The 21,889-nt window shown below is 37.1% G+C and overlaps 4 protein-coding genes across 9 annotated transcripts; 3 read left to right on the top strand and 1 right to left on the bottom strand.

Moving 5' to 3' along the window:
- The first annotated feature begins 1,615 nt into the window (after positions 1–1,615).
- LOC126783278 (protein DETOXIFICATION 41-like) lies at positions 1,616–4,098 on the top strand. The gene is made up of 8 exons (XM_050508718.1): positions 1,616–1,985; positions 2,251–2,795; positions 2,881–2,967; positions 3,065–3,121; positions 3,211–3,449; positions 3,534–3,652; positions 3,754–3,840; positions 3,962–4,098. Exons 1-8 carry the CDS (start codon positions 1,674–1,676, stop codon positions 4,034–4,036), a joined length of 1,521 nt encoding a protein of 506 aa, XP_050364675.1. The 5' UTR covers positions 1,616–1,673; the 3' UTR covers positions 4,037–4,098.
- A 925-nt stretch (positions 4,099–5,023) lies between these two features.
- LOC126783029 (uncharacterized) lies at positions 5,024–7,584 on the top strand. Its single transcript, XM_050508410.1, has 4 exons — positions 5,024–5,081; positions 6,878–6,981; positions 7,059–7,206; positions 7,304–7,584. Exons 1-4 carry the CDS (start codon positions 5,063–5,065, stop codon positions 7,336–7,338), a joined length of 306 nt encoding a protein of 101 aa, XP_050364367.1. The 5' UTR covers positions 5,024–5,062; the 3' UTR covers positions 7,339–7,584.
- Positions 7,585–9,685: 2,101 nt separating this feature from the next.
- On the top strand, positions 9,686–12,956 carry LOC126784382 (flavonol synthase/flavanone 3-hydroxylase). Its single transcript, XM_050509845.1, has 3 exons — positions 9,686–10,149; positions 12,265–12,592; positions 12,654–12,956. The coding sequence occupies exons 1-3, from the start codon at positions 9,686–9,688 to the stop codon at positions 12,867–12,869; spliced, it is 1,008 nt and encodes a 335-aa protein (XP_050365802.1). The 3' UTR covers positions 12,870–12,956.
- A 324-nt stretch (positions 12,957–13,280) lies between these two features.
- On the bottom strand, positions 13,281–18,037 carry LOC126783452 (fluoride export protein 1). Of its 6 annotated transcripts, XM_050508924.1 has the most exons (8): positions 17,141–17,522; positions 16,904–16,995; positions 15,433–15,807; positions 15,180–15,257; positions 14,823–14,921; positions 14,545–14,737; positions 13,945–14,360; positions 13,281–13,758 (listed from the first exon to the last, which is right to left on the bottom strand). In XM_050508924.1, exons 3-8 carry the CDS (start codon positions 15,775–15,777, stop codon positions 13,540–13,542), a joined length of 1,350 nt encoding a protein of 449 aa, XP_050364881.1. In that variant the 5' UTR covers positions 15,778–15,807; positions 16,904–16,995; positions 17,141–17,522; the 3' UTR covers positions 13,281–13,539. The 6 variants fall into 6 exon arrangements, with proteins under 6 accessions (XP_050364881.1, XP_050364883.1, XP_050364880.1 ...); XM_050508926.1 differs by lacking the exons at positions 16,904–16,995; positions 17,141–17,522 and adding an exon at positions 17,949–18,037; XM_050508923.1 differs by lacking the exon at positions 16,904–16,995.
- Between the last annotated feature and the right edge of the window lie 3,852 nt (positions 18,038–21,889).

The raw sequence follows: 21,889 nt of genomic DNA, 5'->3' as shown, positions 1-21,889 counted from the left end.
AAAAAGATATGATTCATGAATGCGAGCTTGGGAAGAATTTTTTTTTTCTTTTCCTCAATAGTGAAACATGGAAGGTACACAAATCTCTTGAAATACTCGGCCAATGCTCAGTGGCGGATCTAAATATGTATTATTGGGGATGTTTGAAGTTAACTATAAAAAATAGTGGATAATTTCGACGGCGCGAAAGAATTTTACTAATTGAAATCAAAATCGATATTCCTAGTCAGCGAATGTAATGAGACTTACTCTTCTAATGCATATATACAAATAACATAAACTAACTAATTAAATATTCAAATAGCACATTGTAATCCAGAATTATTTACAAGAACATTTTATTATCGGTTCGAAGGGTTAAAAAATGATTAATAGAAATTGAATTAAAGATCGAGGTTGATCAATAAAGCTTCGGAAAGATAAGAAATAAATATAATTCAGATTAGACTTGTAGGTTAGACATTTCATTGAAACCATGAAGCAATATGTTTTTTTGAACTCTTTGGTTTGGACTAAAAAATTATCATAGTCTAATAGACGCCAATAACCATTGAAAAAAAAACTCATATATATCAGACAAAACGACGTATACAGTCAAAATCTAACACAAGTACATTTATTCAATTGTAAGTAACGTACTAACTAGTAATTAACCTAGCTAGCATTATAGAAAAAGGTGAGGACATGCTATTGAGGAAGAAGAGTAAAGTTTGGAAGAAAAATAAATTAGTAGAGTCGATTATTTAGGGATGATTGGCTAAGACGAATCCTAAAAATAAAATATTAAAAACCGAGTTTTTTTCTTCTCTTGAACTTGAGAATGTTTGAGTCACCCAAAAATAGGCTAGATCTGCCCTGATGCTCTGCGTCTATACATATTTATGCAACATCGGCTACGGAACATACTTTTGAAATACGTATTCCATCATGAGGCTGAATATTCTTTCAATTTCATGTAGATAGTATGCAATATGCAATTATGCAGGCAGATTATTTTAGTTAATCTTGCTTGTTAACATGCAATATGCATCTCTAGAGTCTAGATTCTGTATAATAATGTCCCAAGATAATAGCAAAGAAATTTAGATTCTCACGTGGAACGTGTTTACCTAACCCAACCAACTTACCAACAGAAGCATCGTACTGATCTAAGCGATCGCAATCTTAGTCTTCTTTTTCTTGTATATATGGCCACCTTCAACATTAATATACATGAAGTCATCGGCATGTCAAAAAACACCTCTTAAGGAGGGTCTGACCGTATCTGTTCTCCGAGTCCGGAGTGTTAGACCCACTTGTCTACCATTTTATATAAAAGAAAGTCATAAACCAAGACCAGACAACGCAACAACCCAAAACTGACCAGCTCCTTATGTGCTTCGATGTTCCATTTGACTTGCATACATGGATTTTTGTGACCCTTCTGGACGAAAATAAGTTAGTTGGAACTAAAATTCTCTGGCGAATTGAATTAGCTATATAGCAGAGCACATGCTCATGTGCCTACCAATTTGGAACGTTAGTTACAGCTTATAATTTACATTTTCCCTCCTGTTTTCTATGTCATACTGTAACTGGGTTTAAATACATTCACTCTAGTTCTGCTTCCCAAGCACACACACCAAGTAGTTTCAACATCACCAAGTAGAGGTGGCTCAGCCGGCTGAAAAACCATGGGGTCAGAGAACCAGTACCAGCCGCTACTCCTCGGACTTGACTCACATTCCCGGATTCCTGACTTGTCTTCCGCCGATATTGAAGAGTTTTTGGAGCAAAGCGATATAGCATTGAGGTGGTGGCCTAGGTTAGTGGCATGGGAGTCGAGGCTACTATGGATTCTATCCGGTTCGTCGATCTTAGTTTCGGTTTTTAACTACATGCTCAGCTTTGTCACTCTTATGTTCTGTGGTCATCTGAGTGCATTGGAGCTTGCTGGAGCCTCTATTGCAAGTGTGGGAATCCAAGGTCTTGCTTATGGGATTATGGTATGTAACATTAGTACATTTTACTCATGCATGTTGATGTAGCACATTTCCATTCCCTGTTATATGCTTGTTTCAATGAACTATATACTATTTGATTCTTGCGACCATTGTTTTGGAAAAGTTCCAAGACAATCCACTTGAAGGATATAAGCTGACCTCATTTTTTTCATCTCTATGTTTAATATTTGTTTGATGAAGAACATTACTCTATGTTCTGTTACTCTAATATATGCTAAACTCTTGATTTATTACTTTAATTTTTAAGTTGGGTATGGCGAGTGCTGTACAAACTGTTTGCGGGCAAGCCTATGGAGCCAAACAGTTGGGAGCCATGGGAATCATATGCCAAAGAGCAATAGTCCTGCACTTAGGAGCAGCAGTCCTCCTTACATTTTTGTACTGGTGGTCAGGACCAATTCTCGTAGCCATGGGGCAGTCAGAAAGCATAGCAGAACAAGGTCAAATCTTTGCACGCGGTTTAATCCCTCAACTCTATGCATTTGCCATCAATTGCCCACAGCAGAGGTTTCTTCAGGCACAGAACATAGTGAACCCCTTGGCATACATGTCCATTGGAGTTTTCCTTGTTCACACTCTTCTCACTTGGGTGGTGGTGTATGTAGTGGACTATGGACTAACAGGTGCTGCTCTTACACTAAGCTTTTCTTGGTATTTGCTTGTGATCACAAATGGGATATACATTTTGGTAAGCCCCAACTGCAAGGAAACTTGGACTGGTTTCTCATGGAAAGCCTTTTCTGGAATTTGGCCTTATTTTAAGCTGACTGTTGCTTCTGCTGTCATGTTGTGGTATGTGTTATGTACATTTAAGTTTCTAGCCTTTCTTTTTCTTTGTTCTCCTTAAGAAACTAAGTTTAATCATGCTTCAATGCAGTTTGGAAATTTGGTACTCTCAAGGGTTAGTGCTTATATCAGGGCTCTTACCAGACCCTACAATCTCACTTGACTCCATTTCTATCTGGTACGTATATGTTTTATTTTTCTCAGTCAATTTGATCAGTCGTTTAACTTGCATTGTCATCTAACTAATTACCATATATATTCTCTGATGATTCCAGCATGAACTACTTGAACTGGGACATGCAATTTATGCTAGGCCTTGCTGCAGCAGCAAGGTTTGTGACAAATCTTGGGAGTTTTAAGTTCTTCCTTGGCAATTTTGTATTAGAAGTTTCTTACTAATAATGTGATTCGGCTTATTCAGTGTTCGAGTGAGTAATGAGCTAGGTGCTGGTCATCCAAAGGTTGCCAAATTTTCGGTGTTTGTAGTGAACGGTACCAGCATCCTGATTAGTATAGTGTTCAGTGCTATTGTGCTGATATTCAAAGTTGGATTGAGCAAGCTATTTACAAGTGACACCGACGTTATTAAGGCAGTGTCTAATTTGACCCCCTTGCTCGCCATGTCTGTTTTCTTGAATGGCATTCAACCTATACTCTCAGGTATCGAAAGTATTATATAGACAACAGTAGAAAGACATCTCATCCAAAACACCAGTTCTAAATTTGTGATATTTGAAATTTCAGGTGTGGCAATTGGAAGTGGATGGCAAGCTATTGTAGCTTATGTGAACCTGTCTTGCTACTATGTTATCGGTCTTCCAATTGCGTGTGTACTTGGATTCAAAACTAGCATGGGAGTAGCAGTAAGTACTTGAAGCTTTTACCTCATTCTCATCAGGAAATTCAATGCTTTTGTGACTATAAATGAAACTGAAAATAATGTATTTTGCTCTTACTTTTTCAGGGTATTTGGTGGGGAATGATTATTGGAGTATTTTTGCAGACAGTAACTCTAATTGTTCTCACTGCCAGAACCAATTGGGAAGCTGAGGTAACTTAAGTTTGTAAATGATGGATTCTTACTTTTTTACCATCTATTACAGAGTAGACATGCATGAACTGCAATTGGCTTGGTTGTGACCAAAGATTTCGATCATGCTTTTGCTTGGTAGGTTGAAAATGCTGCTGAGAGATTGAAGACATCTGCAAATGTAGAAAAGCTGCTCTTGGTGGAAGACGACGTATGAGAGTGTTCACAGTTGACAGTTCACACTTCATTTTTCTCTCAACGAGGACAGTTCAAACTTCAATGGTTAATTTCATGTGTTGCAATTCAATGTTTTTATTTATTTTATATTGTATTGTCATTTGCCAATGAGATTTGGGTTATACGTTTGTTTTTTTTCCCTGTAGAGACCATCTAACCAATTTTGATTATTTAGGGAGACCCTCATACTTCATCATGTTTTTCTTTTAAAATACTTCTTCATGCTAAAACAAGTTATTTAATATGTAGTCTACAAAAATTCTCTGAAATCATGAAATTATGTCGTCTTGAGAGTAAATCTGATCATCTGCTACTTTGTTGTACGACCTTTCAAATGCTCCAAGACATCATTCTTTTAAAGAATTAGTTTTAAATAATGGTAACAATTACATTATATTGGACTAGAATCAGTTACAAGTCTTTCATCTATGAACAAGGTCTATCGTTGATGAACCAATATGACTCGACCCACAACTACTAACCAAATATAATGCTTATTAGATCGCACCACAAACTGAGCAACACCATGAGCAGCACCATTAGCCACCGTAGAATTATGATGAACTCGCTGAATACCACAACAATCCAACATCCTCAAATCTTCTCTACAGGCAACAATTACACAAAATAAATAAATAAATAATCCGTTTTCAAAAAAATAAAAATAAATAAAATAAAGACACGAACCCCAGACGAAGGCCCAAACATGGACGTCAAAAGAAAACGATAGCCCAAGGTGAGCTGATTCGGGCCGTAGACTAACCCGCACCTCTGTTTTACCGCCAGCAGACCAATACTCACTCGCGCGCTGTTCTAAGCCAATACAATTATGACACGCGGTTCGTAGATGAGAATTGACGTCTCTGTAGCCAATGAGAATTGAGATGACGTGCACAATCGGTTGACGGCAAACTCTGGAAGTATATATATATATACACATATTCGGGCGGACCTTGTTTCTAGAAAAACCAAAGACTTTGGGACTCCGATATCTCTCTATTTCCCGATGGCGTACGTCGAGCGAGGTTAGTCCCTCTTTCTCCGATTCTCTTTCATTTTTATCCGATTGGAGCTTTCTCAAGAGTTTAAGATCTTATCTGGTATTATTGGAATCATCGGTTATTCTGAAAGTCAGATTTAGGGTTTGATTATCATTCGTATGTCGCTCTCGAATATACTCTAATTTTCTGGATTACTGTTGTAATTGAAGAAATTATTAGGATTGGATCTTCTTCGTTTTTTTTTTTTTTGGATTAGCATTGTGTAATGTGCCTAGGTTGTGAATTGCAGAATTTAGATTTAAGATGAAATGAAATTCTCGTCCTTTTAGGTATAGTAAAGGCATTACGTTATAGAAATGGTCTGTCTTGCATCTTATGGGGCTTTTTAGAGAGCCTTACAGCCTGGTTTTGAATGTGACTTTGTGGTTTCTCCTCGATTTTTTATGGTCTTGTCGATCATTGTTTCAAATGTTTTTCGTGTTTATGTTGTTGGGACTCACAGTCAGAGATACAGCACTTAGTTTCCAGGTGTGCGTTGTTTGTGTTCTTAGCCGTTTAGGTAGAGGTGTATTTGGTTTAGGTGTGTTGTTTTTCTTTTTCTCCTGAAGTGTAGGATGATAAGTTCCGAAATCTAGTTGGGGAATTAATGGCTGATCACAAGCATTCGCTTTTGTATTCTGCTGGATTGTCTTCTGTGTAATCCTTTATAGCATGTGATGTCATTTTTTCTGCCTTGTCTCCCTCCCTTCTCAGTCACTCAATTAGCTTAGAGCTTATGTTACCTGGGTTGCTGTCATTTGACCTGTAGAGCAGTTCTGCTTATTTTGATTGATTTTTTTGTGTGACATTTCTCCTTTGCTTATGTACACGAGGCTTGGTTATGCTGTATTATCAGACCACTTGTGGTCTTTATGAATGAGTGCCTAGGTGGGACTGGCTATGTGGAAGCTATTATTTAATGATACATCTGCAAATATTCCTTTGTTTCTTTTCGTTTTTAAATTCTCTTATCACTTTAAACAATTAATTGATGAAATTACTCAGGCGTGCTCAGTATGAGAGATACTGCTTCTTGAGTTGCGATCTTGAGGAATTTGGTAATCTTTACCTGGATGTTCTATGTAGTTTGTAAGTAATTTATATCTTGTGTCTGGTTGATGGTATGTGTGGTGTTTGTTTTGTGTTTATGTTTTCTTTTTTTATTGACAAGTTGGCTTCTCTATAAGCTTAACTAGCTCCAGCATTATATGAAGTTTTGGGTGTGGCTATAGCTTAAGGACTTATGTCAGGTTGTGCTTGGGTGTGTGTAATTTCTGTTTGTGTTTGCAGCGACAATTTGGTTTCTCTTTGAGCTTAAATATCTTCAGCATTATGGGAGGTTCTGGATTTGGGTGTTGCTTAAGGCCTTGTGCTAGGTTGTGGTTGGCTGTATATGTGTTTGTCGTGTGTAATTTCTATTGGTGTTTGAGTCTGTTTTTATTGACAACTTGGCTTCTCTAAGGCTTAACTAGCTTCAGCATTGTGGGGAGGTTCTGGACTTGGCTATAGCTTAATGCCTAATGCCAGGGTGTGCTTGGGTGTATATGTACTGAATGTTGCTTTCCTCTCTCTCCTTGGTCTGGATTGGATATCTTGTTATGTGCTTGGTAGAACTCCCCCAAGCTTTATTCTCTTATAAAAAGTGCAAGATGCTGGTGAAGCTGAATGGCTGGCTTATTCTAGTTCAGTCATTCTGTCATTCCTTGTGCTTTCGACTCATTTTTCTCTTTTATGCCTTTTGTTATGACACTCAATGAGTTATCTTGTCTCTTTGGCTTCAGGCGTTGTGAAATCCAAGCGATCTATTTGGCGACTTAAGACGATAACAGACTTCTTCTGGGCCATCGTCAACTTGATAGGCGTTTTTTTTGCTACAATGTTCTCGGTAAGAATCTTAGTGTTCTCTTATATGTAACAAATATGGTTTAGTTGAGGTAAATTTTTGATGTTTTTGTGCATCAGATGGAAAAGTCGGATGCTTACAAAAAAGGATCCGGTGCTAGCAAAAAATGGGATGGCGGTGGCCCTGGAGGGCCTGGAGGTGGACCATATGGTGGTGGTCCACGTGGGCCACCTCGTGGACTTGACAATGTTCGTGGCATCGACCATAGTAAGTCAACTCTTCTGCTTCCTATGTTTGATTTTCTAATTATTTTAGTATCCTAACATTCTGTGTCAAAAATGTTATTGTGCTTCTCAACTCTCAGGTTCCTTGCCTGCCTGCGGTTCTTGCTGTGGTTAAATGGTGGGGAGTATACTTGCATTGTGCCTCGAAATGGCTAAATGGTTTGGAGTGATAATTTAGTATGTGGGTGTAGATACATATAAGAAGACATGCATAACATTTGTCTTCCTTCCCAAACTGTTTTAAGTACTTGATGTGCGGGTTTAGCTGTATGAAAATATGTAAAAGAATTGTGATCATCCTTTCAAGTACGTGTGTACATTAATTTTCAAGTTTATGATTATTGTTGGAATGTTGGGCCTATTCTATTGACAAAACCAGAGGAATCGAGATGAGGAGTTACCAGCCTCAAAATATTACCTTGTATACTGCCTTTTAGCCCCTTTCCCTTTTACTTCGTTCAGATTGCAACCCAACCTAGTGAATTGGTTATTGCTACAAACAGAGGATGGTTCTATGCATTGTCAAGTTGGTTTAGTTCCGCACGTAACGTTGGTTATTAATTGTGCGGAATTGCGGGTGAAGCTGAGCATGGTTCGAGTCTACGAGACCACCATGGCATGGCCTCCCGATCCGTAATAACTTGAATGAAATCTTGAAAGGTTATTAGTTATTACCCTCAAATGAACAGATGCAAGACGATTCGAGAAACGATGAGCAATGTCAGCAATGCATGTATGTACCAGCGAAAATGACATTGTCTATACTAATGAGTAGTCGGCCAATGACAATGACAGTAACCTAGCTTCCAGTCTTCTAGATGAAGAGGATGAAGAGCAGCCACCGGAATTTACAGTGTCCTATATAATTTAGCTCATAACAACGGAGTTTAGCCTCTAGTTCAAGTACATATTTCTCTTCCAAGTTCCAACTGCTCTGTTTAAGTACAATTAAGAAGTGAGGAACTAGGCACAACACGGACCAAATTAGATAGTTATTTTCATATTAAAATGGGCTCTCATATCCAGTTTAAGAAAAATAACTTGACTAACAATGCCTTAATATCGATTAAGCAAGTTAGACTACAATCTAACAATCATCATCATGGCATTTATACCACTTTGGAACCCTGGACCTAACTTCTATTATGTTTTGAGCAACTTTACCCGGCGCTTACGTAGTTACGTACGATGAGTCTCCCTACTTCGTGGCTTGCTTCAGGGTGTATTCGCGGATCCTAAATCGTGGTCCCTTCTATTCCATAGCTCTGGGATATATTAGATGACAGACCACCAACTAAAGTCTTCGCTTACTTGCTAGTCCTAGCATACTTGCCAATCGTGATAGTCACACTCATAGATCAAACTTTGTATTCACGCGTATATGGCATGCTTAATAACTGAGTTACAACTACTAAAGAGATCTTATGTATGCATATATGTATTCGATCTTGACTGCAGTTAACTACATAGTCAAATTGATAGAAAACTACATTACATACGTTTTTATTTTTATTTTTGATTGAATTGTTACAATTTTTATTTTTGATTGAATTGTTACAAGCGTTTTTCGACAACAACACTACAAACGTTATTATATAACACAATAACGATATAAAATTATAGATATGTATAAACGTGATATTTGTATAATTAATAAATATCAAAAGTGGTTAAGGTTAGAGATAGATGAGAAGTTAACGGAGTAGTGTGTAGTTACCAACTTTTTTTGTATTTATTGTTTTATCTTTATATTTTCATTTACCACAATGCCCTTCCAATATTTTAGATAATTTGAAACTAATATATGATATAAGGGCTGTTATGTAATTTCACGTCTGTCTTGGTTGACAAAGTGTGGGTTATTAATAGATAAATTACGTAGTATGAATTATGATAATAATCGATCATTTTGTATAAAACTTATGTACTACGCTCATTATCATTTGAAACTAATTAAGTCAGCCAACAAAAAACATAGCAAAATGAACTGTACGGTTCAGAGTTGATGGCATTGGTAACTTATGAACCTTCAATTAATATATTGGAGTTAATAGATTTCTTAGGAGTTGGGGAAAGGTTAAATGGATATAGGAGGTATGGAAGAAATAACAGGAAAAATATTTTGGATTTTCGGCCATGAAATGTGGGGGCAGTTAGGACTATCAAGCGTAAATGAATGAGCCACGTCCCTACATGCATCTTCGCCAAAAACCTTACTTACCCAACTCAATGCCTCATTGCCACAAATATAAATACCACTCGTAGCTTCATGCTTCATGCCAAGAATGTGAGACAAGCAGAACCAGAAGCTTTAATCTACACAACCATTTTCACATTTCAGTGATTTCATATCATCATAGCACCGTCTCTTCTTCTTTCTCCTTTCATATTGGGCCGAGGGAGTACTACACATTGCTTTTCATCTTCTTTTTTCGATCTCTGTTTCTTGTTTCTCAGAGAAAATGGGGGTAGAAATAGTGCAAGACATTGCTTCTGCAACTTCCGAGGACACAATCCCGGTGGAGTTCATTAGGTCTGAAAATGAGCAGCCGGGGATCACCACCGTCCCCGGCACAATCCTCGAGTGCCCTACCATTGATTTCAGCGACCCTGATGAGGAGAAACTCCTCAAACAAATCTTCGCAGCCAGCACAGACTGGGGCATGTACCAAATAGTGAACCACAACATTTCCAACGAGGCCATAGCTAAGTTGCAGGACGTCGGAAAAGAGTTTTTTGAGCTTCCACAAGAGGAGAAAGAGGTTTACGCAAAAGATCCTAACTCAAAGTCCGTGGAGGGCTACGGAACATATTTACAGAAGGAACTGGGAGGGAAGAAAGGATGGGTGGTTCATCTGTTCCATAAGATTTGGCCACCTTCTGCCATTAACTACCGCTTTTGGCCTAAGAATCTGGCTTCTTACAGGTTTGACACACTTTGTATTTGTTCTCTTCCGTCGTTCTCTGAAAGAAACGGTTTTCCTTTTTTCATGTTTTTTCTTCTCTTTTTGTTTGAAAAAAAAAACTCTCTAATAACTTATATCATCTGAATCGAATGACGTTTTTAATAGACTACATCTCTACAACTATAAAACGAGCACTCAAATCAAATTTATGGACCGTCAAATTTATATTTTTATAATTTTATCCTCACATATTAACAGAAGAACAATATTGTAAAATTATAAATGTTTTACCAATGTATTTTACCAAAACTATCTTTCCTAGAAAAAAGAATCACATAAAAGAATTGTCTTTCAAAAATACACCTAAAATAAAAATTCTACAAAACGGTGCGATCAAAATACAAAATCAGAAATTAAGCTTATAGACTAGAACAAGTGAAACTAAATCGGTAATTATGACTGTTACGTTTTTGTTAGGCTTAACCGCTTGTTGGTATTTGGTAATATTTTGTTAGTTTTACTTTTGCAGTTTCGAGTTACCTATTTGTGTATGTAATAAAACGGAAACCTGCGATCTGGTAACTCGTAGCTGCAAAATAAGTGCTTATTTAGATCCGTGATAGCAAGCTGGTTGCATCATGATAGCAATTTAGATCCATGTGTTTGTATGCAAGGTACAATCTTGTAGATTTTTATACTTGCGATCTGGTCATTTCGTTCATTTTTTTACATGCTAGCTGGTTAGATCAAGGTCGGTTGTGAGATTTTAAAAGTCTTTCAAGAATTTTACTGAATATCGCAAATGAAATTTAGTCATTTGAATTTCAGTCACTTTATTTAGGTGCATCTTCCCTTTTGGATTTTGTTTTATATCTGAAACTCGGAAAGTATCTCGATCAATAGTTTCTAGGGTTAGTTCTGCAAAGGAGATGAACTAGTGCAAACTAATGAGTTTGTAACTATAGTCAGGAGTCAGGACCCTTTCCTTAAATAGTCTATGAGTATCCATAATCACATAGGACCATATTTACAATTGACTTTACAAGAACGTTAATCCCATTAATATATATACGACCTCTTAATCAGAAGTTCAGATGTGCTTTCCGTGAACATCTTAATCCAGATAGAGAGGTCGAAATGAAAGCAAATATAATCCTAACCAAAATTTGTGAATGCAACACATAGTAAAAAGTGTTAGAGAAATATTCATTCACCCTTTACTTCTAAATGGAGTTTAATGATCTTGATGCATCACGGGACAGTTCTAGCTTGGGTTTAAGATCAGGCAACCAGCTAGCTCGCTATATCACTTTCAGAAGAAGAACAGAATAGAGTCAATGGACCACACCAAATCTTTTCTATCTGTACCAGCTTTTCAAACAGAGATATGTGTCAAGTAATTTTCATTTTGTATCGAAAAAAAAAAAGTAATTTTCATTTTAACGTTTGTATGTGTCGTAGGTTGCCACCAACACCGGGGGGCCTAGATTGTTTGATTCAATTATATGTCGACGTAAGTAGTAATAATGTAATATGAACCGAGTATATATTCCTATATGTTCTCATTCATTACAACCCTGATGAATTATTTCATATGCTTTTTTGAGTTTTGGGGTAGGTATATTCAGCATGAGACCTTTGGTCCTGTCGCTCATTCTATTTATGAGTGGTTAAGATGGAGGCATCTATATTTTCCTTTTCTTAGTCTTTTGAAATGTTGGATCTCAATCGTCCAACATATTGATAATGAAGGTTTGCATTTAGAATTTTAAATTTATCAAAAGTCCAAGGTATATAGAGCTCTATTAGAGTATGTTGAGTACAGCCCCGTTCCCCTGGTCAGCTGTCCGATCCAGGTGATCAGGACTCACGTTGAGTATACTAGCTTGAAGCCTTCCTCAGTTCCTCTCTTTTTTTAGTAAGTAAAAGATGTAAAGCTCTCTACTAAATTTAGCCCGATATTTTTCCTGTCATTAGTTAGTCTGAAAGTATGTGTGAAGAAAGTAGGTTTGACACACCCATCGGATCAGTTTCACATTAATTGTTAGGGGAAATAGTAAATAGTCGGTGAAGTATAAATTGAATTCAATTATTTATAGCGCATGAAAATTGATGGCGTGTTTTTTGAATTGCAGGGAAGCTAATGAAGAGTATGCAAAGAATCTACATCAGGTTGTGGAAAAGCTATTTAAACTTTTATCTTTGGGGTTAGGGCTTGAAGAACAAGAACTGAAGAAGGCAGTCGGTGGTGATGACTTGGAGTATCTTCTCAAAATCAATTACTACCCGCCGTGTCCCCGCCCTGATCTTGCTCTTGGTGTCGTTGCCCATACCGACATGTCCGCCCTCACCATTCTCGTCCCAAACGAGGTTCCGGGCCTCCAAGCTTGCCGTAATGGCCAGTGGTACGATGTCAAGTATATTCCTAATGCCCTAGTCATCCACATTGGTGATCAGATGGAGGTATATATACACCTCTCTCTCTCTCTCTCTCTCTCATTGATATATTTTTGACATGTGGTAGATATTGAGCAATGGAAAGTACAAGGCTGTGCTGCACAGAACCACAGTGAGCAAAGACAAGACGAGAATATCATGGCCTGTGTTTCTGGAACCTCCATCAGACCATGTAGTAGGGCCTCACCCCAAGCTCGTTGATGATAAGGAGAATCCACCAAAGTATAAAACCAAGAAGTACGGCGAGTATCTTTACAATAAGCTCAACAAGATTCCCCAGTAATTAACTGGTGGATTACTTCAGGGAGTGTTCCAGAGCTAGCAGGCCTCAAAATATCTATCAATATATGACTGTCTTTCTTTTGTCGTGGTCTTTTTTAAATATTGGTGATTTAAACATTTTGAAGTGATTATGTAAAGGCTTGTTTATCTGGTGAAACTGTGAGTTTGCGACCATGACTGTTGTCAATAAGATTTTCATTACGAATCCCCGGTGCTGAACATATATATGATCATATTGGATGTCCGATCCTTGTTACGTGGAAGTATCTATTCCCTAGTCAGATAAATTATTAGCATTTTCAATCCAATCCGGAATGGTGTTCATCAATTCGATTTTGTTCTTCTCAGACTGAGGATGTGCTCTTGCCTTGCCGTTGGTCCAAAACTTCAATTGGTCCCGTGAAGGATTTACCTTTGTTTGCCTTGAATTGAAAATTTACAGTAATCTCGGAAGAAATGTTACAGACGTACTTATATTGCAGAAGATTATTGATTACAATTTCTCCGAACTACAATGGTACAAAATTTAGCTGTCGTTTATCCAATATCTGTTGGTGATCGGGTGAAATTATCATCACAATTGTGGCGAGTTCGAAAGGCACCAGGGTGTGAGGTGTTTTGTGCATGTATGGAATAAGACGAGGAGGCTGGCCAAGCAACATGAACATGTTCTATCTGTATGCCTTTGTCCAAACTGGTAATGAAAATATTAGGGTCCCCAAAAAGAAGGAGGCACATACTGTAACCATGGCGTACGCATAAGCTTTCCAGGGTTGTTTACTTTCTCTCATTGCATCAAATTCAGAAATGAAGGTAGAAACAGTACTCAGGCAACCCAAGAAACCGAATTGCACTCCATTTGCAATGATGTCGCAAGTCTTGGTATTAACCTAGAGAAATAGAAACATAGTTAGTCAGATCTATGACAATTAGGAACTAAAAGCATTTGAAAAAGGAAGATCATGAGGAATAATGATATTCACTTGGTTTAGAAAGGTGTCTTCTCTAAATCAAAGAAGTAAAGAGGATATACTCATGGTGCGGCTGTCGACAGAAATCAGATTGCAAGACCTCACCTCTTTCTTCACAGTCGCAAGGGCTGCCATGATACAAGCTGCTGATACATTTGCAATCAGAGTACCAAATGGAACCCATTTCAACAACTGTGTCTTTCCTAATCCACGTCCATTGAGTCGAGCCAAGAACCACCTGATCCACACACCTACAGGTCCAACAATGCAGGCCAACCATAGATGTGTCTCACTGCTGTCATTCCTGAACTCCTCCTCCATCAAGATTCCACTCACACTCCAAAGGCAACCTAGCATCACCAACAACACTGCCCAAACTGCCACGTGACGTTTGTAACTGCCAACCCTAAAGGTCTTTCTGGAGCTAGTAGTATCAGACCCTGAACACCTTTTTAGAAGGTGCCTGAAACCCTTAGCTGTCTCTATCCCAAAGATAATAGAGTATGCCGCAAGAAATAAACCTGACATGAATTATACGCAAGGGAAGCTCATATTAGCCAAGTGTATGGAACTAGAAGGGTCTTCTCCCCCATGGATAAGTTTCAGATAGGCTCAAAGCCTGATTCAAATGAAATATGAATGCGCTTGCCAGTATTGACATGTACATGTATACTATAGCATTTTCTACAGAAATTGGTATTTTACCTATTACAAATCCAAGCAGAGCAAAAAGCCAATGGCCCTGAACACTGAGTTCAAGCATTTTCTGGTTCCAACCACTGAAAGTAGTAAGGCTTCCGAGATAACCAGTTGACAATCCAATAGCCAAAAAATCTGACACATAGGCTATATCTGCTTTGAAAACAATGCCCCACCATCCCATCAAGAAAGAACCAACCTACAAAAATGCATTAGGATAAGAAACCCATGTTGGACCTTCATCCAGCATTATCCGTTATCGAGAGAGAGAGAGAGAGAGAGACCATATTAGAAGGAAGGTCGAGGTAAAGAATTGTTTGGTCACTTGTCACACCAGCAACTCCAGGGCCAAATAATTTTTGCAGTAGATTCCTCGTCAAGACCTGCATTCTGTAGGATTTCAATTATCTATTTGGCAAGTAGGTTTCTACATCTGAACTAAATAAGAAGATAATAAGATCGCATATTAATTCTGGCCAGGAGAAACAACTGTCCAAACTGTTTGTACGGGGAATTTCTAACAAAAGCTACTTTTAACAAGACATAACTTGTGGCACAAGTATACAAAGACATAACTTATCGAAATTCAAACAAATTGAAATTTGGGGTGCACAAGAAGAATCAGGAGCTAAGTGTGTTACCCCAAGAATACCAAAGAAGGCTAAATGTGTCATAGATGAACCATAATCCAACCACTTCGGCAACTTATTTGTATTTTCCTGCATATGATGAAACAATAATTTGAACTTAGCACTATGATCAGACAAAACAAAATCAACATGTTTGACTTTCTTGATATGTATTGATCAAAGATATGTTAAACAACCATCCTGTCCATGTTCAAGAACATAAAAAGGTCTGTATGCAATGAGAAAATATCAACCAAAAACCCACTTGTTTTTTATCTTCGTTGCGCACCACATCAACGGAAAGAGATATGACTTCCTCTGGCAAAGGCACAGTTGGAGTAACACGGGATGCAGTATGATCACGACACCCAAATCCATAGGACGGCAGTACAACATCCACATTTAAGTAGCTGAAGGTCTGACTGGAACTGCTCCTGTTGCTGTGAAGAGCTCGATCCCCTATATCTCCCACCTCAGACACACTCTCATCTCCAAGTTCATCATCGATTTGAGAAGGCTGAGCACCAGATACACGTGAAGAAGAATTGGGGCTACTGGATTTACTTCTCCTAGGTTCAGGAACAGTACCTCCGTACCCTGTTCCCTCCATAACCGCAGGGCCTTGTTTCTCTTGTGGTGACTACAAGAGTGACTATAATAAATCAGAATGCAATTACCAAAGATAATGACAATATTGCTGTTTCTGAAGAATAGTAATGAAAGGAGAAAAACAAACTGTTAGTAAATATGATGCAATTCCTGCTGCTGCTTAATGTTGGCAACTCATGATTTTTTAGTTCTTTCTTAGCAGACACAAGTTTTCCCCTTTACTACTGTGTACATTTATAAATGATAAGAACCTATAGAACTTATGGGAAATCAAACGTAATAAAAGATAATTCATGTGAAATCCCTGGTAGCTTTTTGAAGCAATCTCATGACAAAAAGAAGGAAACTGATTCATCCGTCAACAAAATTAAACAATAATAGAACATATACCTATCAATAAATCCACTATTGATAGAATTGTTTATTAGTTTAGATCCCTTATCCATACAATCTATGAAGCCCTGTAATGAGGAAGATTAGAATCGAAAACTGCCCTAATAGTAGAACTCTTGCAGAGTTGCAGTACAGCTACCAGCACAGAATTTGATCATCATACATCACATAATAATTTGATTAGCTTTTGTGGAATACCTTCACATAAGACTTGAAGCCTTAATATTGCTAATGTTCAGTTCTCTCTCTCATATCATGATAAAACCAAAAAGAAATGCCCAATATAAGACTCATTACCTACTAATGGAAACAAAAGATGATCACAAAACCAAACAAATCAGATTATGTTCTCCTGGGGCCCATACACTCTAAAGATTACAAAAGAATCCTAATTTCCTATATCAAAAAGTAAAATCAACACTAATTCACTTAATTCTACCTGGTACTTAAATATACAGTCCACTCTATTCTGAACCCCAGGAAATTTCACATGGTTAAATTTCTGCTCTTGATATCTCTATAGTGTAAAAACTAGAAGGAATTAGGGACCTAATAGAGAGATGGTTACCACTGCAAAGCTCAAGCAGAACCTTGTCCAGGAACAGGTTCGTAGGTTCATACTAATCAATAGTCAAAAGTGCAGTGGAATCTCATTTTCTTTAAAGAACGTGTCCTGTGCTCTCCACTAAAGAACCCAAACCTTCAAAAGCAGAAAAGGGCAAAAGCAAAAGAACCTCTAATTCATTGGTTCTGAACTATTTCTTTACGCACAGACCACCAACGTGACCCTTTTCAGTTCCCAGATGTTGCATACGGTTCCAGATTCCTCAAACAAAAGTTTTAGTCTTTTAGCATCAAAGCAATATTAAACGAAACTAGACATGAGCTGAATAGTTACCAAATCAAGATCATAAACGTGGAGAAAACCCGAAATAGTTTTTTCAGCATTAACGAGAATGTGAAACCTGTACCTGATGTGCGAGCCTCTATCTGGGATGACGGCAATGGAAGAATTCCAAAGATAAATGAAAAATAATATGATGACTTGGGGAACGAAAAATAGAAAATAGAGAAGGGGAAGAACAGGGTATTACTGAAGAGCAATTTGGGGTAAATGGGTTCCGGGAATCCAGATTTCTGGCTATGGCTGAATCAATCTGTCAATGCTGCGTGACTTTTCAGTCAAGGATGGATTTTTGGGCAAATATCTAATGGAATGACCTCAAAAACTTCTTCTTTTTCACTGTAAATTTTAGAAGCGCTGCAAATTGACAATGTTCAAAGAGAAAACGAAGACCAATAAAGACATCGTTTGCAACTTTGCATGTTAGTCACTTTAAAGTTTTAACTGCAGAAACGATTTCCATCATACAAAATCATGTGTTTAAGAACTCAACTTCAAGATTGGATTTTGGTGGCCGTGTCGTATTTTTGACTTATCAAAGAGGCATGTGTGGCAATATGCCATTGTCTAACAACCATTCATTCACAGAGGTGGCAAGCATTAGTTGACTAGTAGTCGAGTATACCGCGTTGAATTGTGTGGTTTTGCTTTTTTCTCTTTTCTTCTGAATCATGTAGAATTGTGTGGTTGTATTTACAAGCCATGTATGGAGTAGAACTACGTTTGTGTTTTATTTGTTGAATAAGAAACAAATTCGTAAGAAATTAAACGAGCCCCTGCAGCAACTTAACCCGTTTAAGGCATCAGCAGATGCAACAATGAGGCTTGTGACACTTCTAACTTCTAAGATCGTAATAATGCGGCGTATTTAGTACCTGATTGAAAGGGTTTGTGAGCTTTTCTATGAGGACGACTTTGAGAGAGGAAAACTGGAAGCCATTGACCTTCGTTTAAATTGCGAACTGAGCCTCTGAAAAATTCTGAGAATTCAGAAAGCTCAATGATTGAATGATCTGCACGAATGTACTTATATAGAATTAGCCAATATGATAGGCTTGGCGCTTTTTAATTATCTATTCTTAGGGAATTGCTATGGGACTTCACTACAAGTTCAAATGCATCACAAAGTTTTTCTCGTATTTTTTTCTGCCATGAAATTGCCTGACAGTTTAGGAGGGAAACAAAGACATATTCTGTGTTACACTACAAAGGAAGAGTTAGATGATATGCTGTACGTTATTGTTATTCTCATTCTTTTTTACTATGCAGTATTCCACAGTCTGATTGTTTCCAGATCGATTCATTTATAATAATATGCATGGTCTCGTACGTATGCACTCATTGATTTTGACTCGTAAAGGTGCAGATAAGTGGTGGTAATTTCCATGCTATAAAGAACAGTATAATCATCCACAGGGCCAGCCTAAGAGTAAGGCAGGCAAGGCACAAGACTCAGGCCCCATATATTGGAAGGCCTCATCTTTACATCCCACATATATATACCTATTAAAAAAAATAAAGATAGATGAGAAAAGTCTCGTAAAACTACGTCAGAATCTGGCTTTTCTCAATTTTGGATTAGAAAGAAAAATATCTAAAAATTTATTCAATCTTTCACCAATTTAGGAATGTAACGTTGCTCCAAGCTTTCAATCCAAACGGTAATATTTTTAATCTCTTCCAATCTTCCTCTATTTAAGCTCTCAAATTCATAAAAATGTACTTACGATTAATCATGTCACAATAACGGTTGAATGGACGGCTCATGTTGTCTATTGAAAGAAAGTTGTTCAAACACTTCAAATACGATAATTTGATAAATCTTTTTGCATCTCAGAACCCAAGAAAAGTGACATGCATCTGAAAATGGATTTGTTTTAACATGTCTTTTGTATTAGCTACCTTCTTATATGTTGTTAATGATATTACGTACGTAGTCTAATTTATTCATCGTCTATGTAATACATTTTTACTATAAAAGAATTGTAAAATCAACAGTGTTTTTTATTTTTTATTTTTTTTAAAATATAAGGCCTCTTTTAATTTTTACTTTAGACCTTATGGGACGGCACTGATCCTCCAATGACCAGAAATCACATGTGCCCGAGTAAAACGACTTCTGTATATTACTGATATTTATTTAATTGGTTGATTGTTTAGGACACATATCAGACCAGCTAACCGAAAAGGAAGCATTTTCGTCATTTTGTAATGCGCAGAACTCTGACATATACGTGTTTTCTTGTTTATTGAGATTTTGGTAATGATACCCCGGATGCATGCATGATCAAGGTTGTTCCAACGTGAACGAAATTTAGATTAATTGGATTGTAATTAATGTAAACTTTATGGATGATTGCAACACCAGGTACTTGAATGTTAACGTACGTATGATTGACCCGTTTACTTACTCGAATTAGATAAAAATGAAGAGAAATTAATCACATACATTAGAAGCGTCTTTAAAATGTGGAACAAATCAGTCACTATTTTTTGTTATTTCTATCCTCTTTTTGTCCACCCTAAACTCGATCAAATAAGTGAGAACTTTTATGTTTTATGTTTTATGTTTAAAAGAAAGAAGCGAGCTATAAGAGTTGAGCAACCTTTTTTCTTAGGAGAAAATTTCAGTAACTTGGCGTCTTGGCGATAGAAATATTCCCTCAAGAGCACATCCCAATGGGGAGCTAAGCACACAACGGCATAGCCCAGTTTGGTCCTGAAGTGAGATTAGAAAAATATGTGTTTGCATGTTTAATCAACAGCAGTTTTTAAAAACTTCATTTTACAGTTTTTATAATTTACTTAAAAGTTACATCGGAATTCATGAATTTAGGAAATACGTCTTAGGAGTGTGAATTCAATTAAGATTCAGTTGGATTGTTTTGGATTTTATAAATCTATAGGTATTCAATTAAAATTTTAAAAAATCTTTAGAAATTTCATGGTATTCAATTGAGATTTAAAAAAGGCCAATAAAATCACGTGGTATTCAAACACACATTGATTTGGAAGGATTCTATCAGATGCCATACTCTGAAAGATTTCAAAGGGCTAGGTATAAATACCAGACCCAATTAGAAATCAGGTCTCCACAGGTGAGATTTTGACGTACTTGGCTCTAAAAAAAATCCTCTCGTACAAGATGAGCTGACGACGACCTATATTCCCAACTCAGGAGCGTCCGTATTTCACCAAGGTCGTCAGCCTTGTTTGTGTATTGCTCAACTGATTGACTCGTACAAAGAAAAGGTAATTGAAATCGCGAACCCAATCAAGAGAGAAATTTTTGAGCAAATTGCGTTTCTGAATTAGTACTTATATCTAATTTGCTGTGTTCTTGATGAATTTCTTAGGAACTAGTGGCTTATTGTTTATACAATTTTGTGTCTGATTAAAAATTGAAAGCTGGTCTCTTGATTTATGTTGGTACGAAGTGATTTTGATATCAATTAGGTAGATAGCTGCTATGGGTCATTTTGGTTGATGTAAGGGTTTATATGCATTCGATTACAGGAGGGTTATGATTTGAGTTTCTTTGGAAGGGTATGCTACTCTTGTAATTGATTTTGATAACTTTGGTTCTAGAACTGCCATTGTGGCTTTAAGACAGAAGAACTGAAGTAAGTTCAATTCAGTTCAATGGTTTAAGAAATAGGTTATTACTTATTAGCTTGTTTAGCTGTTAATTTTTTTTAGGGTAATTTGTTCCATGCTGTAAAGCTTCAAATTGTGATGGGGAGTAATTTCCTTTTTTTCTCGCAATTAAGCCTATATCTATTGGGTATGCTTTCACTCTGTCTGAAGTTGTAGGATCACAAACTTTACTCATAATTTTGATAGTAGTATGTGCTTTTGAAACCATATTTGATAGGGGTATGTGTTTACAAATAATGATAGTTGATTATCATACCAGCAATCTAGAGTAAGAATCTTTCACATAATTAGTAGAGGCAAGCCTTTACCATGCATGTTCAAGAACTCATTGAGAAAGGAAGTTATCGTATTGCAGGATTTATATTGACACCACACTGTAGAAAATGTTGCAATCAGTTAATGATTATTGATGTCTTTTAGCATGTCTCAAATGCTACAAGGATCTTGAGAGAAATCAAGCTTGTTTTCAATGGTACGTATTAGACCATTCGTTAATGCATGCTCTTCAGCTCTTATGCTTAATCATTATGGCTTCTTTAGATATACAACTCACAATATATACCATCTCATGTTTCTTCCCCTGTCAAAAATTCCAGATTCCCTTTATTGCCGTTTATATTGATTGTAGCTTTGGTTATGATAGAAGACGCTTTCCATTAATGAGAGCTGTATCAGCAGACTTAGCAGAGCCACAATCGGATCAGCTCATGGCCAAGAAAAATTCTCAGGGGACTGGGGCCAAATGGAATCGATTGATTCTCAAAAGTCAAAATTTATTCAGACAATGTTGCCTTCCTATTGATCTAATGAAAATCCTTTTATTCTTGAAATGAACTCAAGCTGAATTAATATACATTTGTTTCAAATCCAATTTGCTTTGAGAAAGTGTTGCTTTATTTTTTTTTGTTGATCTCATGGTCGCCATATATGCTGGTTTGACATTGAGCTATAGTCTCATATTATTGGTAACCAGGCATTGCTAGTTGACAATACCATAAATCATATGTGCTGGTTTTAACCAGTTCAGAATGTTAACCTGACATGTGTCTTGTTGAGTTAATGTCGTTCCCCCGTGATGATGTAAAGGTTTCTGATTCTGATTGGAATGTTGATGATTATGTGCAATCCAGATCTATATGGTTTACTGCATATCAAAGAC

This window comes from Argentina anserina, chromosome 2 (assembly GCF_933775445.1).
Source record: "Argentina anserina chromosome 2, drPotAnse1.1, whole genome shotgun sequence".
NCBI classification, from domain to species: domain Eukaryota; kingdom Viridiplantae; phylum Streptophyta; class Magnoliopsida; order Rosales; family Rosaceae; genus Argentina; species Argentina anserina.
Note: the sequence above shows the minus strand (reverse complement) of the source record. Positions and strands in the feature narration are given on the sequence as shown.

What these genes read in the sequence shown, in the direction of transcription:
- LOC126783278 (XM_050508718.1), top strand. Translation starts at nt 1,674, where the DNA reads ATGGGGTCAGAGAACCAGTACCAGCCGCTACTCCTCGGACTTGACTCA. An exon ending in GCTTCTGCTGTCATGTTGTG is followed by an intron (nt 2,796 to 2,880) that starts GTATGTGTTATG and finishes GCTTCAATGCAG; the next exon opens with TTTGGAAATTTGGTACTCTC. An exon ending in AAACTAGCATGGGAGTAGCA is followed by an intron (nt 3,653 to 3,753) that starts GTAAGTACTTGA and finishes TTACTTTTTCAG; the next exon opens with GGTATTTGGTGGGGAATGAT.
- LOC126783029 (XM_050508410.1), top strand. An exon ending in TTTTTGCTACAATGTTCTCG is followed by an intron (nt 6,982 to 7,058) that starts GTAAGAATCTTA and finishes TTTGTGCATCAG; the next exon opens with ATGGAAAAGTCGGATGCTTA. An exon ending in TGTTCGTGGCATCGACCATA is followed by an intron (nt 7,207 to 7,303) that starts GTAAGTCAACTC and finishes CTCAACTCTCAG; the next exon opens with GTTCCTTGCCTGCCTGCGGT.
- LOC126784382 (XM_050509845.1), top strand. Translation starts at nt 9,686, where the DNA reads ATGGGGGTAGAAATAGTGCAAGACATTGCTTCTGCAACTTCCGAGGAC. An exon ending in AAGAATCTGGCTTCTTACAG is followed by an intron (nt 10,150 to 12,264) that starts GTTTGACACACT and finishes TTTGAATTGCAG; the next exon opens with GGAAGCTAATGAAGAGTATG. An exon ending in ACATTGGTGATCAGATGGAG is followed by an intron (nt 12,593 to 12,653) that starts GTATATATACAC and finishes GACATGTGGTAG; the next exon opens with ATATTGAGCAATGGAAAGTA.
- LOC126783452 (XM_050508922.1), bottom strand. Translation starts at nt 16,788, where the DNA reads ATGAACCTACGAACCTGTTCCTGGACAAGGTTCTGCTTGAGCTTTGCA. An exon ending in GCAACGAAGATAAAAAACAA is followed by an intron (nt 15,258 to 15,432) that starts GTGGGTTTTTGG and finishes CATCATATGCAG; the next exon opens with GAAAATACAAATAAGTTGCC. An exon ending in TTGCGACTGTGAAGAAAGAG is followed by an intron (nt 13,759 to 13,944) that starts GTGAGGTCTTGC and finishes CTATTTCTCTAG; the next exon opens with GTTAATACCAAGACTTGCGA.